Raw genomic sequence first — 16504 nt, 5'->3', positions numbered from 1 at the left:
GGGTTTCAGTAAAGCAGGTGGAGTTCTACAGCAGAAATATTTTCCGTAGGGAAGGCTTCCCGTTATTTTTTAATGAAGAGTTAAAAACTCAGCCACCCCAATCCCACGGAAACGCAGGAAGCGCTTGTGGAGGTGGGGGAGAAGGGAACTGCAGCTCCATCCAGGGAAGGTTTTACAATTCACGCTTCAATGCGCTCAACACACGGAGTTTTCTCTCTCTTCATCCTTTTGTGCCAAGAGCACACGGGAAATAATTTCATGGATGTCATGAAATTCCCCCTAGGACGGGTGCTCGGAGCGAACAGCGCCGAGCAGGAGACCTGCTCCGTGTCTTTCACCCTGCTCCTAATAACCCCCGATGGCTTTGACATTAAAGGGTCTATTTTGGAGTCCCCATTTCCTGTCATCTGTCCCTTCCCGTCTTTGGGCAGCAGTGGCAGATGAGGATAAGAATATCTCCTTCCTCCGCTGCTCCTTCGACACCGGAGCTTTGGGTGGGGGAAACGAAGCAGGAAGGAGGGAAAGAGGAATAAAATCCTCTGTGGGGGGATAAAATCCTCTGGGGGGGGATAAAATGCTCTGGGGGGGGATAAAATCCTCTGGGGGGGGATAAAATCCTCTGGGGGGGGATAAAATCCTCCGTGGGGAGAATGTTCTCCGCAGGGATAAAATCCTCTATAGGGGTGAAATCCTCCGGAGCGGCGTCGGCAGTGCTGGAGCTCGTGGTAGAAATGGGATGGATTTGGGGATGCAGAACCCGGCTGTCCTTTAGTTGTTCTGCCACGAGAGCCACTCAACAAGAATTCCACGGGGGAAAGGAGGGTTCCCAAGGGAACCAGACTTCCCCTCCTCCTCAACGGCCCATGGAGGGGAGGGAAAATTCCACGTATTTCAGAGGATTTCACCTGCGCCACCAGGGCTGGGCCTGGCGCTTTCCTTCCTCAGGAGCCACCCCTGAAATTCAGAGCGCAGCTCCCAACCTGGAAATGTCTGGGAATTCTAAAGACTGATTTGGGGAGCTCTGGCTCCAGGTTTGGGACTTGGCAGCTCCGCCTGACCCAGGGTCACACCAGGAGTGGCCCAAGACGGACCCTTCTGACCGCTGGGTTACAACGTGGAGAAGCTGCCGCCGGCAAATTACGGGATCATTGAGATTGGGAGAAACCTCTGAGATCATTAATCATTAACCGGCCCTCGGCACTGCCAAGGCCACTCCTGACCCACGACCCCAGGTTCCACAATCCATCCGTTTTCCAACACGGCGCCTCCACCGCCGCTCTGCTCCGACGCCCGACCTCCCTTCCCAAAAATATCCGACCCAAACCTTCCCTCGAGCCCTTCTTCCTCCGGTCCTGCCCCTTGGGAGACCACCCCGGACCCCCTCAGGCTTCCCTGGGGGCTGAACCCCGGGTCAGAGCTGGACGGGGTGGCCGAGGTGGCTTTTAGCACGGTGACATCGGCCAAGGGAGGGGAAAGGGTCGATCCAAAGTCTGCTGACGTCAATGGAAACGCTCTCGTTGGCATCAACAGCTCGGGCCGGCGCCGGCGCTCCGCTCCTTTCCTCCGCTCTCCGCCTCGGCGCGGCTCTGAGGGACCGCTGGTGGCGCTGAGGAGGAGCGGCGTGGGGTTATTTGGGAATGGGCCAGGAGCATCCCGCGCTTGGCACGTTTTCCACACGGAGCTGAACCCCTGCCTGGCCACGGCGCGGGTTTGAGCCTCTGCAGGGTGTCCAGAGGAGGTGGTGGCTCTGTGACAGTGAGTTGGTGGCTCTGTGACAGAAGGGGATGGTGGCTCTGTGACAGAAGGGGATGGTGGCCCTGTGACAGAAGGGGATGGTGGCTCTGTGACAGGGTGAGATGGTGGCCCTGTGATGGAGTGAGGTGGTGGCTCTGTGACAGAAGGGGATGGTGGCTCTGTGACAGAAGGGGATGGTGGCCCTGTGACAGAAGGGGATGGTGGCTCTGTGACAGAAGGGGATGGTGGCCCTGTGACGGAGTGATGTGGTGGCTCTGTGACAGAAGGGGATGGTGGCTCTGTGACAGAGTGAGGTGGTGGGCCTGTGACAGAAGGAGATGGTGGCCCTGTGATGGAGTGAGGTGGTGGCTCTGTGACAGAAGGGGATGGTGGCCCTGTGACAGAAGGGGATGGTGGCTCTGTGACAGAAGGGGATGGTGGCTCTGTGACAGTGAGATGGTGCCCCTGTGACAGAAGGGGGTGGTGGCTCTGTGACAGGGTGAGGTGGTGGCTCTGTGACAGGGTGAGATGGTGGCCCTGTGACAGAAGGGGATGGTGGCTCTGTGACAGAAGGGGATGGTGGCTTTGTGACAGGGTGAGATGGTGGCCCTGTGACAGAAGGGGGTGGTGGCCCTGTCACCTGCTGTGACACCCCCACCGTGAGCTGCTCCGGGTGGTCCAGATCCCCTTGTCCAGGGAGCTTTGGCCGAAGTCGCCTCCTCCAGGAGCCAAAACTCCGCGTTCACGGGGCTCGTCTGAGGTGGAGACGCTCAGAACGTCCCTGGGGCACCGTTCCTGGAGGTGTGCACGGCCAGGAAAAGTCCACAATGGCAAGGGGATGAGGAATTCCTCCTCCTCGGCAGCCACGACTGCTCCGAGGCTGTGAGCGAGAGCTGGGGAATCCGGGCTGGGGAGGAGAGGACCTGGATGGATGATGGATGATGGATGGATGGATGGATGGATGATGGATGGATGGATGGATGGATGGATGGATGGATGGATGGATGGATGGATGGATGGAGGATGGATGACGGATGGATGATGGATGGATGGAGGATGGATGGATGAGGGATGGACGGATGGATGGATGGATGATGGATGGATGATGGATGGATGGATGATGGATGATGGATGGATGAGGGATGGATGGATGGATGGATGATGGATGGATGGATGATGGATGGATGGATGGATGACGGATGGATGGATGGATGGATGACGGATGGATGGATGGATGGATGACGGATGGATGGATGACGGATGGATGACGATGGATGGAGGATGGATGGAGGATGGATGACGGATGGATGATGGATGGATGGATGGATGGATGATGGATGGATGATGGATGGATGGATGGATGGATGGATGGATGATGGATGGATGGAGGGATGGATGGATGATGGATGGATGGAGGGATGGATGGAGGATGGATGGATGACGGATGGATGGATGATGGATGGAGGGTGGATGATGGATGGAGGATGGATGGATGATGGATGGAGGATGGATGGATGGATGGAAAATTCTCTGCCATTCCCGGGAAAGCCTCTAGATGTCCACAGAACCCAGCGCACAGGAACGGCCCCGGCGCAGTCAGAACCCCCAGAGCTCCGGGATGTCCATCCTCGCCCCAATCGACCAGGAATCACAGAATCCCAGATTTGGGGTTTTGGCTGGGGAAGACCTTAAAGATAATCCTGCTGATGGATGGCAGGGACACTTCCAGAGACCGGAGGGCTCCAAGCCGCGCTTCTCTTCCCCGAGCTTGACGCTCCCGGCTCGGAGCAGCTTTGGCTGCTGAAAAGGAGGAAAAATTCCATCTTCCTTCGGTGTCTGAGGGGCTCTGCCGGCAGCTGGGGGAATTCCCTCTCTCCCTGCTGAAGCTGGAGCAGAGGTCACTGCCTCTTCCTGCAAGAGCAGATGACAAACACGAGACTTTGCAGAACCAAGAATTGAATTCCTCCTTGTTTACGGACGGCAGAGCTCCTCTGGAGTTTTATCTCCCCCTTCCCTTGATCCAAAAAACTCCCTCTGGGCAGAAAACACAGGAGGAAATCCCACCCGGATAAGAACTGCCGGGCACGGAGGGCTCCCACGTCCCCAGTGGGAGCTGGAAAAGTGGGAAAATCCTCCTGAGAGGATTTGTCCCTGCTCAGGGAAGGGGGGGGGGAAAAAGGGAATTCTGATCCCCGTCCCTGGGGGATCTCAGCACGGGAGTGAAAAGCCTCTGGTGGGGATGGCAGAAAAAGGGGAATTTTTGGGAATCTGCCCTGGGAGCTTTCCAAGGCGTTCTCTGAGGAGCCTCAAACCTCTGTACCTGGCGATTCCACGTAGCTGGGAGACATTATATCTGAAGAACTAGGGATTTTTTAGGAAAGTTAAGATAAGAAGTTGCTGAATTAGCTGAAGTAGGTGGATAAGCTTCGCTTGCGGTTAACAGAAGCTGCGATTTTAGATTTCGTAATTTATTGCTTGTCAGCTTTGTGTTTATGTAGCTGCGCTGGTAACAAAAAAAAATCAAAATGCAGTAAATAAGATATAAGGTAACTGCAGGGTTCTTGCCTAAAGAACCCATTTAATACAAGAAACTATAAGTTCTGCTAAGGAGTTATTTATCACGAATGCATTGAAAAGGTAGAAAAGTCAGGACAAAGAAAACTAATTTTTTTATTTTTTTTTTAAATTTTTGGTGACCCTTCCTCAGAACAGACTCTCGACTCATTTTAAGAAACAAACTGTGCGTGCCTAACGGCCTTTTTACTAATTAGCACCCGGAGCGAAGAACGGGAGGCGACAGGAGCATAAATATTTGTACTTTAGCTTATTTAACGCTTCCGTAAATGAAAAGTTTTGCAATCGCTCGTAAATTTCGGCGTGTGGAGCGTCCTCATCCCCCAGCCGGGCGCTAGAGACCTTCCCTTCCACCCTCAAACCTCTGCTGGGATTTAGGAACTCCTGAAAATCCCCGGCCGCTTTCCAGGAGCCGCCCCTGGTCCCGCAGCGCCTTGTTTTCCAGCTGGGCTCCATTCCCAGTGTTCCCTGGACACAAACAACTGGAGGAAATGCCTTTTCCACCCCAGCTCCCGACAGAACAGCCGGCACACTCTGTCCCCACGCTCCAGCCATTGTGGATCCCTCCCCGGCCCTCTCTCCCCCCTCCTTCCCGGCCTGGAATATTCTGGAAAGAGACCATATAAGGTGAGAAAAAAAAAGGAGAAAACAGCCCTCGGGAGCAGCGATCCCGGCTGGATAGCGCTCGCCTGAGAGCAAGGACAAAGGCCGGGCTGCCACAGCCACCAGCGTGGCTTCTCCTGGCAACCAATCCCGATAACCCGGAGCAGAAAAACACGGATCTTATCAGCGCCAGGAGCCGCAGCCGGGCAAAAACAAGTCTGTGCCGTGCCCAGTTTGTTCCCCGGGACCCGCCCGGTGCTCCGTGAGTCACCTCAGGGCCCGTTTTCTGGCTCCGTGGCTTTCGGAAGTGGGTTATTCCGAAGGCCGAGCGTTACTCACGGTGCCCTGGCCGTCTCCTTCCCCCGGTTAGGAGATCTGGGAAAAGGAACGGATCCCGCTGCTCTCCCCATCCCAATGAGGGCTGGGGGGGATCCCGTGGGATGAGTGCCTTGAAGGAGAGTTTAGTGGGAATTTCAGTGGGAATTTCAGTGGGAATTTCAGTCATCCCTTGCCCAGAACTCTGGTGATTCCTCTCCTGATTTTCCTGTTTTTGAAGGGCATCGGGAAAGTTCATTTTTTTCACAAGTAAAAAAAAAAAATCCCACAGTGTGTTCCCCACCTCTCCTAGGTCCTTCCAGGGGTGCTGCCGCGCATGAGAGCAATCCCTGGAGCAAATCTGACCCCCGAGGGAATTCCGGCGGCAGGGAGCTGGGGAGAGGATGGGATTTCCATGGGATGGAGGGCAGGGGGGGAAAGGGCAGCGCTGATTGACGAGTCTGGAGGAATCCAGGGAGGATTCGGGACGTGGAACGTGCCTTGGATCATATCCTCGACAAGCTCCTCGGCCTGAGGCTCCAAGGCCCTTTGGCTCCGCCGGAATTCGAGGAAGCAGCGCCGGGCTTGGAAAGCAGCGCACGGGGATGGGAAACCGGAGAGGGAAGAGCGTAAACACGGCTCAGACGGGAAGGCCGGCACGCACCTGAGGGGTCAAATATCCCACGGCAGGGAAAGGCTGGAAAAAGCCTTTCACCGAATTGGAGCAAATCCCTAAATCCTCCGCCAAGCCATCGCCTTTCTTCCTAGTGGGAGACAACAGGGGGGGAAAAAAAGGCGCAATTCCCGTGCAAAAGCACGGCAGGATTCCCCTCTCGAGGAGGAATTCTGCCCTGCGGTTTGGCAGGAGAGCAGTTTATGCCCCACGGTTTATCCCGGGAGCCTTTATCGGTTTATACGATCAGGTGTGAATTAACTCTGGGGGAAGGAGGCAAGGGAAGGGCAGGAAAAGCGCCAGGAACTCTCGGACAAACAACCTCTGAAGGACGACTCCCAACAAAAACACGTCCCTGTTCCTCGTCGGGGTGGGGATCTCCCCCCTGCTCAATTTCCTTTGCTCTGGTGCTGGGTCGCTCCATGAACATTGTTCTCCCGTTTCCTCTGCTCCCAGCATTTTCCTGAGTTAGGAAAGCACCGAGGGAAAAAAGAAAAAAAAAAAAAGGAAAAAAAAAAAAAAAAAAAAAAAAAAAAAAAAAAAAAAAAAAAAAAAAAGGGGGGAAGGAGCCGGTTCTTGTCCTGTTGTAATGCCGATCCAGGGAGTGAAACCTGAGGGTTTCTTGGAAGCCAAAGCCTCCTGGAGGGGTTGTGGGGATTGCAGAGTGCTTCCCACTCCCCAGATCCCAGCTGGAAGACAGGGCCGTGCTTTCTGGAATGGATGCGGGTGTTTGCTGCGCTTTGGAAGGGATATTTTGGGGGGGGGGAAGGAGTGGGAAGAGTCCCCAAAAGGGAGTGGGGAAGCGATAGAGGCGGTGGAAACGCTCCCACAAGCACACCAGGAGGAGAGGGAGGGAGCCCCCAAAGTCAGGCCCCAAACTCACCCTTATTTACCCCAAACAAGGGGGAAAGTGCGTGGGGGGGGGATGAGGAAAGGGGCTGAGAGAACCCCTCTGACCCACTTGGTGGGATCCCGGGGAATGGGGGCTGTGGAAGCAGCAGAGAGGGGAAAATCCTCCTCGGAGTTCCATCAGCCACGTTCGATCCCGAACCCCAAATCCTCTCTTATTTACCCCAATTTAACGGGGGGGGGGGGACACAGTGGAGGCGCCCCCGGGCTGCCCTGGAGGGGCGAGAAGGGGGCTGAGGAAAGGGGTGAAGCCCCCACACCCCCCCCAGGGCCACTCCCAGTTCGCCCAGTACAACACGGCCGGTCCCAAACTGGGAACCGCACCCCCCCCGCTCCCCCCCGAGCCTGGGAACATGACATCGTGTTCCTCGCACGCCATTGGCCGCAGCCACCGCCCGTCCTCGCTCCCCATTGGCTCTCCGCGCTGTCACTCAGCCCCCGTCCTGCCCGCCCCCATGGAACACGCGCGGCTTTCCTTCACACGCTGTCCACGCTCCCCTGCCGCTGCTCTGATTGGTCGGCGCTGCTGTAAACAAGGCAGCGGCGGCCAATCAGCGCGCTGATCACGCGAGCAGCACGCCCGGCCACGCGCCCTCGGCGTGGCAGCCCCGGCAGCAACAGGCGCGGGCGGCGGTGGGAGGGGCCCCCGAGCCTATAAAAGGCAGCGGCGGAAGCTCCGCTCGCAGATCGCTGAGGGGCCGGGTTTGAGCGATCTGCGGAGGCTTCGCGGCGCCTCAAAACAAAAGCGTTCGATCGTTTACTTTTTTTTTTCCGCTCCGGACTTGCCTGCTCGGGCGGCTTTTGTTGCTCCGCGGCGGATAAAAACCCTGACAGCCGTTCCTTTTTGTGCGTCCCCGTGCTTCCTCCAGCCATGGTGATGTTCAAGAAGGTGAAGAGCTTCACGGTGGCCTTCAGCGAGCCCGACAAGATCTACTGCAGCGGGGACAAGGTGGCTGGGCGTGTGCTGGTGGAAGTGGCCGAGGTGACCCGTGTCAGCGCCGTCAAGGTGTTGGCGTGCGGCGTGGCCAGGGTGACCTGGGCCAAGGGCCCGGCCCAGTGCCGCCAGGAGATGGAATACCTGCGCTTCGAGGACGTGCTGGCGCTTGAGGAGCAGCCCACGGGTGAGGGCACGGGGCTCTAAGGGACGCCTTAAACACCGCTTCACAACCCTAGCCGTGAGCCAAGAGTGCGGCTGGATGGTGGCGGAGGATTTGGGAGGGGACAGAGGGACGGGGGGATTGCCCATATGGGTGCAGTGGAGCCCCTTGATCGCCGGGATAGAGCTGATGCTGAGTCTGGAAAAATGGCCAAATCTAGGAGAACTTCGGAAGGTTTTGGCCGAGTCGAAGTTGGGGAGCTAAAGGACGAAATCAGAGCCCGGGGAGGTCCCGGGGTGTGTTTTGACTCCACGGGGGTTGGTAACTTGGGTGGCACGGGGAGGGGCGCGGGCTCACACCCTGGGGCTGGGGCAGGGAGATAAGGGCGAGCTGGAGCTGGGGTGGAGACGGCGAGATTCCGCGTTCTGCCCCGCGGGCTTGGGGCGAAGGGAGCAGCACGGAGAGAACACGGGGTTCCCGGGGCGTGGACAGGTGTGACCCAACGCCCTTGGAGCCGAGGATCGCCCCGGAGCTCCGCCTGATCCTCCCTTGCCCTTCTCTCCTCCAGATGACGACGGCTCCGTCATCCTCAGGCCTGGGAACAAGTACGAGTACAAATTCGGCTTCGAGCTGCCCCAGGGGTGAGTGCGAGGCAGCAGCTGCCTCATGGGATGGAGTTTAACGGGGAAAATCCGCGTTTTGGCTCTGGAGTGACCCCCTGCCTGTCTGCAGGCCGCTGGGCACCACGTTCAAGGGGAAGTACGGCTCCGTGGATTACTGGGTGAAGGCGTCCCTGGAGCGCCCGGCCTGCCCCACGCAGCAGGTGAAAAAACGCTTCGAGGTGATGGATCCCGTGGACGTCAACACCCCGGAGCTGCTGGTGAGCCCCGAGTTCTCCAGAGGCTGGGCAGAAAAGCCCTTGGGGAGGATCAGCCCGGCCGAGAGGCATCCGGATGTCTTGAGTCAGCTCTGGGCTGAGTCGGATTAAGGCTGGGGATTAAGTTGTGGATGGTTCCAGAAGCTGACACTGGGTGGGGCGCGGTCTGTGCTCCGGGGGAATTCGAGGGTTGGTCGCCGAAAAGGGAAGGAAGGGAGAGAGGAAGGAAGGAAGGGGTGGAGGGTGGGGAGGACGGGACAGGGCCGGCGTGTGACCCTTCCCTTCCCTCCGCAGTCTCCAGTGGCGGCCAAGAAGGAGGAGAAGGTGTCGTGCATGTTCATCCCGGACGGGCGCGTGTCCGTCAGCGCCCAGATCGACAGGAAGGGGTTCTGTGAAGGTGAGGATTGCCGGGAGCTGGGGGAACGGGGAAACCGGGGAGGGAACCGGGGAGGGAACCCCCGACATCCCTGAACCATGAGGGAGCCCCCGACATCCCTGACCCCTCCGGCTCCTTCCCTCGGCAGGCGACGAGATCTGCATCAACGCCGACTTCGAGAACACCTGCTCGCGCATCGTGGTGCCCAAGGCGGCCATCATGGCCAAGCACACCTACCTGGCCAACGGTCAGACCAAGGTCTTCTGCCAGAAGCTCTCCTGCGTCCGCGGCAACCACATCATCTCCGGCACCTCCGAGTCGTGGCGCGGCAAAACCATCCGCGTGCGGAAGCTCAAGCCCTCCATCCTGGGCTGCAACATCCTGCGCGTGGAGTATTTCCTGCAGGTGAGCGCGGGGATCCTCCTCCTCCTCCTCATCTTCCTCCTTATTCCCCCCCTCTCGGGGATTTTCATCCCGTCCCAAACGTCCCTAAAACCCCTCCGTCTCTCCCCGCAGATCTACGTCAGCGTCCCGGGCTCCAAGAAGATCATCCTGGAGCTGCCGCTGGTGATCGGGAGCCGCTCGGGCATCGGGAGCCGCAGCTCCAGCATGGCCAGCCAGACGAGCTCAGAGATGAGCTGGGTGGACCTGAACCTCCCGGACGCTCCGGAGGGTGAGCCATCGGGACGCGGGATCCCCGCGGCGGGTGGGAGCGCGGCGCGGGGAGGGGGCCGCGCGCGGAGGCGAGCTCACGGCTCCCCTTCCCTTTCACCCCCCCGCAGCCCCTCCGTGCTACCTGGACATCGTTCCCGAGGATCACCGCCTGGAAAGCCCCACCACGCCGCTGCTGGACGATCCCGACGGGTTCGACAGCCCCATCTTCATGTACGCGCCCGAGTTCAAGTTCATGCCTCCTCCCACCTACACGGAGGTGAGCACAGCGGCGGCGGCGGCGGCGGCTCGGGGTGGATCCGGGATCGCCCGCCCGCATCCCTCACCCGCTCCCCGCTCCCTCGCCCAGGTGGATCCCTGCGTGGCCAACAACAACGTCCAGTGAGCTCCGGCTCCCGCTTCTCCGGACTCTGGCTCCGTGTGCCGCTCGCCTGCGGGGGAGAGAGCGCTCCCGAATTCCCGAGGGACCGCCGAATTCCCGAGGGACCGCCGAATTCCCGAGGGACCGCCGAATTCCCGAGGGACCGCCGAATTCCCGAGGAATCGCTGCGTTCTTGGGCCATCCCGGGCACCCGAATCTTCGTGGGAAACAACCGAACCTTGTAGGGAAAAAATTCCCCTGGTGATTTGAGCCGGTGGAGGAGGAGGCTCGAGGACTCGTGGGGAAGGAGAGAGCAGGCAGATCCCGGCTGGAAAAGAGCCGGGAAAAAAACCTCGGCGTCCCGTCCCTGTCGTGACGCGTGGTGACGGGCGGGGAATTCCTGGTTTTTTTTTAACGAATTCCGTCCTAAATTCTGTCACTCCGGGCGCTGCTCCCCGAGGAGGGGGGTGGGAGGGGGACGGATCCCTCCTGTCGCGACACGAACGCGTCGTCGCGACCCCGGCGCCTTTTGTTACCTCTTGGGTTTTGTACGTAGCGTTTGGGTGGGGGAAAAAAGAGCACGAAAAATGCAAATTTTGTACCTTTTTTTGTGGGCCCCTGGGGGGCAAAGTTTGTAATAAACAACTGAAACGGTGCCTCTGGTCTCGCGCCTTCTCTCGGGGGTGGGAGCGCGGCGGGAAAACCCCTGGGAATTGGGGCTTGGATGGGATTTTTCCCCAATTTTTGGTTTTCCTGGGAGCGGCCCCGCTTGGGTGGAGAGGTCTGATTTTCCCAGGAGGGAAAAAAAAAATAAAGAAACCAAAAATCTGAGCAGGAAAGAAGGGAAGAAACCGAGGGATTACAACAAGGCGGCGGCGTGCAGAGCGGGGAGTGGAGGCAGGGATTATCCCCGTTGCCCTTTTTCGGGATGCGGGTGAAAGGTGCCGGTGCCGAAGAACGAGGCCGCGACCTTGGCTCCGCTCCTCGCCCTCTCTCCCACTTGGAGCCCCCCCAAAAGCTCCCTCCCGGATCCCCCCGTTCCCGTGCCTCCGTTTCCCTGCGGAGCCGCGGCCGCTCTGGCTCCCGGCCCAGGCGGCCAAGGGTCACGCAGCTCCGGGCCGGCGCTGGGCCGAGGGAAGGAGAAATTGAAGGAGAAGCGGCCAAATCCGCTGCTGGAGAGTCCTGGAACAACTGATTTTTTTTCCCTCTGGAATAAATTAATTTTCCACCTGGAATAATTTATTTTTTTCCCCCTGAAATAACTGATTTTTCCCCTGAAATAATTGATTTTCCCCCTGGAATAATTGATTTTTCCCCCAAAATAACAGATTTTCCCCCCTGAAATAATTGATTTTTTCCCCTGGAACAACTGATTTTCCCCCCTGGAATAACTGATTTTTTCCCCTGAAATAATTAAAGTCCAAAGGGACTCGGGCAAAATCCCAAATCCTGCCCCGGGCTGGGGGAGACGGAAAACACCGGGGTGCAGGTGGGAGAGAGGGAATGGGGGTAAAAAATGGGGCTGGGAAGGGAAAAATGGGATTAAAAATGGGGCTGGGAAGGGGGAAATGGGATAAAAATGGGGTGGGAAAGAGGAAAAAAGGATAAAAATGGGGCTGGGAAGGGAAAAAGGGGATAAAAAATGGGGGCTGGAAAGGGGGGGGAAATGAAATGGGATAAAAAATGGGATGGAAAGAGGAAAAAGGGATAAAAATGGGGCTGGGAAGGGGGAAATGGGATAAAAAAGGGGGTCTGGAAAGAGGAAAAAGGGATAAAAATGGGGCTGGAAAGAGGGGAAAAAGGGAAAAATGGGGATAAAAAGGGGGCTGGAAAGGGGGAGAAAAAGGGATAAAAAAGGGGGAGAAAGGGAAAATGGGGATAAAAAATGGGCCTGTAAAGGGGAAAAATGGATAAAAAAGGGGGTGGAAAAAGGGGAGAAAGGGAAAAATGGGGATAGAAAGGGGATGGAAAGAGGGGAGAAAGGAAATGGATAAAAAATGGGTCTGGAAAGAGGAAAAAGGGATAAAAAAGGGCTGGAAAGAGAGGAGAAAGAGGAAATGGGGATAAAAAAAGAGGCTGGAAAGAGGGGGAGAAAAACAGGGATAAAAAAGGGGGTTGGAAAGTGGGAAAGAGGGATTAAAAAAGGGGGAGAAAGAGGGAATGGGGATAAAAAAGGGGCTGGAAAGAGAGGGAGAAAGGGAGAAGGGATAAAAAAAGGGGCTGGAAACACGGATAACAAAGGGGTTCTGGCACGGCAGCAGCTGGAATTCCACATCTGCCGGAACGTTCCAGCAGGAACCGGGCCGGGAGAGGCGGCGGCATGTGACACTCATGTGCCTGCTCCCTCCCAGAAAAAAACAAAACCCACATTTCTTCCTCCTAAAAACCCCACTCCGACCTTCCCCAGAACACCTGGAGCCCAGCAAACGCCTTTAATCCCCGCCAAAATACTTCCCCCGCCAAAAAAAAATTCACTTCCCACCCGTAAAATGTCTTTTCCAAGAAAAAACCTTTCACCCCCGATCGCGGTTTTCCTCGCTCCGAGAAGTCAGCCCTGAAAAAAACCAACGGCTTTTCCCTTCTCTTGTCCCCTAAAAGCTGTGTTGTTGAGGAAATTCGCCTCGCCCCTCCGAGCAAAACTGAATTTCCCCACGGTAAACTGAATTTCCTCCCTCCAAATTGCGTCTTCTGTCAAAATGTAACTTTTTTTCTCCCTAAAAATGCTTTTTTTTCCCCCCACAAAAAAGCCGGCTTGACCCACGAGATGCATTTCCCTCGTCAAAACTGTACCTTAACTCGCCAAAAATCCTCCTTCCCACCCAAAAAACTCTTTTCCAAAAACATTTATTTCTCCCTGAAAGCCTTTATCTCCTGAAAAACACTTTTTCCACCCCAAAAAAGAACACCTTCCCTTCCCCATAAAACATTTTCTGCCAAAACGCTTCTTCCTTCTTCAAACAAATTTTCCACCTCAAAAAACCCTTTCATCCCCCGCAAAAAAAAAACATTTTCCCCCCCTTTTTTTGGTAACCCCTTTATCCAAACCCCTCCCCACTCGAAAACCACCCGGAGCTGAGCCAAAAATACCAAAATCCGCTTCAATCCAGGCAAAATTTGTTTTAAAAAAGCCGCTGTAAAAGGTGGGGATGTGTGTTAGGGGTGGTCAGAGGGGACCAGGGCGCTTTGGGGGATCCCAAAAATTAAAAAAACAACGAAACCACCCCCAAAAAACCCCAAAACCGCCCCAAAAAAATAAGACAAAACGAAACCACCCCAAAAAACCCTGGCGTGGAACACGGGCGCCCCCTGGTGGTGATGCGGCTGTGGACCGCGGGCGCCATCTGGTGGTGATGCGGGGAATGACAGGACAGGAGACCCCAAAGGGGGGCGACAGCGGGACCCCGATGTCCCCAGGGATGAGAGAGCGTCTGATTCCAGCAGCAGGGAGAGGGGGTCCCCAGTGTCCCGTGGGAGGGGTGAGGGGGTCCCCAGTGTTCCGGGGAGGTGAGGAGACCCCTGATTCCAGCAGCAGGATTGAGGGGGTCCCCAGTGTCCTGTGGGTGGGGTGAGGGGGTCCCCATTGCCCTGGGGAGGAGAGGAGACCCCTGATAACCAGGACAGCAGGACCGAGGGGGTCCCCAGTGCCCTGTGGGTGGGGTGAGGGGGTCCCCCAGTGTCCCGTGGGTGGGGCGAGGGGTCCCTCGCCGTGCCAGGGGTCCCTCGCCGTGCCAGGGCTCTGGGGGTCCCCGCTCTCGGGGCGCTGACGCCCCTCTGGGGCTCAGTACACCGCCTCGTCGCCGTTGTCGTCGCTGTCGGGGCCAAAGCTCTCCCCGTTGTCGAAGTAGGACAGGACGTAGTCGGTCTCCTGCGGGGAGGGGGAACGCGGTGGCACCCGGGGGCGTCCCCACCCCACCCCACCACCAACGCCCCCCCCGGGGTTCTCCCCCTTCCCACCTCTTCGTGCTCCTCCTCATCGTACTCCTCCTCCTCCTCCTCCTTGCCCTCTTCTCCTTCCTCCTTCTCCTCTTCCTCCTCGGACGTCACCTCCTCCTCCTTCTTCTCCAGGCTCTGGGGGGGATCAGGGGAGCGTTACCACGCCAAAATCCGGCTGGGGAGGGGTCACCCACCCCTCCAAAATCCGGCTGGGGAGGGGTCACCCACCCCTCCAAAATCCGGCTGGGAAGGGGTCACCCATCCACCCACCCACCTTCACCTCGTTACCTCCAGCTTCTTAATCGTCTCCTCCTTGTCCAGGGCCGCGCATCGCTTGGGGACGAGGCCGGGGGTCCCTGGGGCGGGGGCACAGGGGGCCGTCAGCCCCTCGGGGTGGGTGGGGAGGGAAAAGAAGGGACACAAAAAGAGGAGGGGGCAGGAAGGAGTCGCTCACTGCCTTTGCGTAGCCGCCGCACCCGGATCTTCAACTCCCGCGGGAGCCGCCTCCAGTCTGGGGTTGGGGGGAGGAAAACGGGGAGCTCGGTCAGGACCCGCCCCCCAAAATCAACCCCACGTCCCCCCCTGCTCCCCAGGGTCCCCCCAACCTGGGTTCCAGTCGATGGCGCTGTCCACGGGGCTGGAGAGCTGGTACTTGTCCGAGTAGCGCTCGATGTCTGCGAGGGGAGGAGCAGGAGGGAAAATGGGGGGGGGAACATTCCGGGGGGGTTCAGGGGGCACCCACCCCATGGGGACGGCTGTGGGTGGTGCAGCCGGGGCGGGGAACAAACCGGGAGAAATGGGGGAAACGGGGAGGTCCCAGCACGACGGAGGGGACCAGGGGGATGGGGCCAAGCTCCTTTCCCAAACCCATTCCCACCGCTCCCGCTGGCGGGGGGCACCCGGGAGCCTCGGGATCCGCTCCCCCCGTGGCCGCGCCGTACCTCTGCGGGGCGCCCCGGGTTTGATGAAGTAGGGCAGCCCCCTCATGGCCCTGCGCAGCTCCTGTTTCAGGGCCAGCATGTACTCGCCCTCCTCGCCGCCGGGCAGGGGCGCGGCGCGGCGCTCCAGGGGCTGCGGTGGTGGTGGGGAGGGGGTGATGAGCGTGTCTCCGCAGGAGACCCCCAAACCCACCCACCCCCGCACCCCGAGGTCTCACCGGGAAGAGAGGAGAGGGCTGCAGCGTGGGAGGGGGCAGCGCGTCCCCCTTCCCGATCCCCACGGCTTCCACGTTAAATGTCATCTGGCCCCGGCCCCGGCCGCGGCCCCGGCCCGCCATGCTGAGCCCCGGGGGCCGCTGGGGACAACGGGGACGCGGGGCTGACATCTCCGGCCAGCTCGGCCCCGCCCGCTCCCGGGGATGCCCCGAGTCCCGGCCCCTCCTCACTCGGTCCCGGTCCCGGTCCCGGTTCCAGCCCGTTCTCGATCCCGGTGCTCTCCCGGTGTCGGTTCTTTTCCCCTCCCCAAAATTGCTCCCGGTCCTGAGCCCATTCCCGGTGCGTCCCCCCGGTCCCGTACTCCCCATTCCTGCCCCGGTGTCGCGTCTCTGTGCATCACCCAGTCCCGGTGGTGCCCGCTCTCGGTACCCGTCCCCATCCCCGTTCCCGGTCCCATCCCCGTTCCCGGTCCCATCCCCGTTCCCGGTGACCCTCCCGGTCCCGTTCTCCCCGTACCCCGATCCCTTCTCCCGTACCCCCGATCCCATTTCTCTCCCCGTACCCCGATCCCATTTCTCTCCCCGTACCCCGATCCCTTCTCCCCGTACCCCGATCCCTTCTCCCCGTACCCCGATCCCGTTTCCCCGTACCCCGATCCCGTTTCCCCGTACCCCGATCCCGTTTCCCCGTACCCCCGGTTCCGTTGCCGGTCCCGGCGCCGCTCCCGCCCCGCGCACGCGCACTCGCTCCACGCGTGGACGCGGCCACGCCCCTCACGCAGGGGAGGCGTGGCTTGGGAGCGAGCCCGGCGCTGATTGGCGGAGCGCGGAGAGGGGCGGGGCCGAGGGAGGGATCAATGGATGGGACCGAGCGGGGTGGGAAAAGGGGGATGGAGAGAGGAGGGAAAAGGGATGGAAAGGGGTGGGAAAAGGGATGGAGAGAGGTGGGAAAGGGGGGATCCAAAGGTCTCTCTGCCCCCCACGCCCGCACCCCACAGCCGCTCTGCCCTGGGGTAACTCGGACCCCCAATAGGATCACTATGGCCCCCAGCCCCGCTGTTCTGTGCCCCCCAATAGGGCCACCCTGACCCCCAGCCCCACCGTGCTGTGCACCCCCAGTCCCTCTGCCCCACGACCCCCAACCGCACTGTTTTGGACCCGCTGTCCCCTGACCTCCCCCAATGTCCGGAACTCCAGGACCCCCAGCTCCCCTGCTCACCGACCCCC

The 16504-nt window shown here is 59.0% G+C and overlaps 2 protein-coding genes across 6 annotated transcripts; one reads left to right on the top strand and one right to left on the bottom strand.

The window, feature by feature from the left end:
- Positions 1-7483: 7483 nt before the first annotated feature.
- On the top strand, positions 7484-10846 carry TXNIP (thioredoxin interacting protein). 3 transcript variants are annotated; one of them, XR_009208556.1, is made up of 8 exons: positions 7484-7929; positions 8474-8546; positions 8638-8785; positions 9077-9179; positions 9307-9563; positions 9675-9831; positions 9941-10333; positions 10372-10846. XR_009208556.1 is itself a non-coding variant. In XM_040088282.2 (8 exons), exons 1-8 carry the CDS (start codon positions 7680-7682, stop codon positions 10213-10215), a joined length of 1173 nt encoding a protein of 390 aa, XP_039944216.1. In that variant the 5' UTR covers positions 7484-7679; the 3' UTR covers positions 10216-10846. The 3 variants fall into 3 exon arrangements, 2 of the variants coding, with proteins under 2 accessions (XP_039944216.1, XP_039944215.1); XM_040088282.2 differs by having other exon boundaries at positions 9941-10089; positions 10180-10846; XM_040088281.2 differs by having other exon boundaries at positions 9941-10846.
- Positions 10847-12752: 1906 nt separating this feature from the next.
- POLR3GL (RNA polymerase III subunit GL) lies at positions 12753-16004 on the bottom strand. Of its 3 annotated transcripts, XM_040088137.2 has the most exons (8): positions 15971-16004; positions 15281-15418; positions 15066-15195; positions 14730-14798; positions 14579-14635; positions 14413-14480; positions 14146-14259; positions 12770-14056 (listed from the first exon to the last, which is right to left on the bottom strand). In XM_040088137.2, the coding sequence occupies exons 2-8, from the start codon at positions 15398-15400 to the stop codon at positions 13970-13972; spliced, it is 645 nt and encodes a 214-aa protein (XP_039944071.1). In that variant the 5' UTR covers positions 15401-15418; positions 15971-16004; the 3' UTR covers positions 12770-13969. The 3 variants fall into 3 exon arrangements, with proteins under 3 accessions (XP_039944070.1, XP_039944069.1, XP_039944071.1); XM_040088136.2 differs by lacking the exon at positions 15971-16004 and having other exon boundaries at positions 12753-14056; positions 14582-14635; positions 15281-15681; XM_040088135.2 differs by lacking the exon at positions 15971-16004 and having other exon boundaries at positions 12769-14056; positions 15281-15673.
- Positions 16005-16504: the final 500 nt, after the last annotated feature.

This window comes from Hirundo rustica, chromosome 29, assembly GCF_015227805.2.
Source record: "Hirundo rustica isolate bHirRus1 chromosome 29, bHirRus1.pri.v3, whole genome shotgun sequence".
Taxonomy (NCBI): Eukaryota; Metazoa; Chordata; class Aves; order Passeriformes; family Hirundinidae; genus Hirundo; species Hirundo rustica.
The sequence above is the reverse complement of the archived record's forward strand: the minus strand, read 5'-3'. Positions and strand labels throughout refer to the sequence as shown.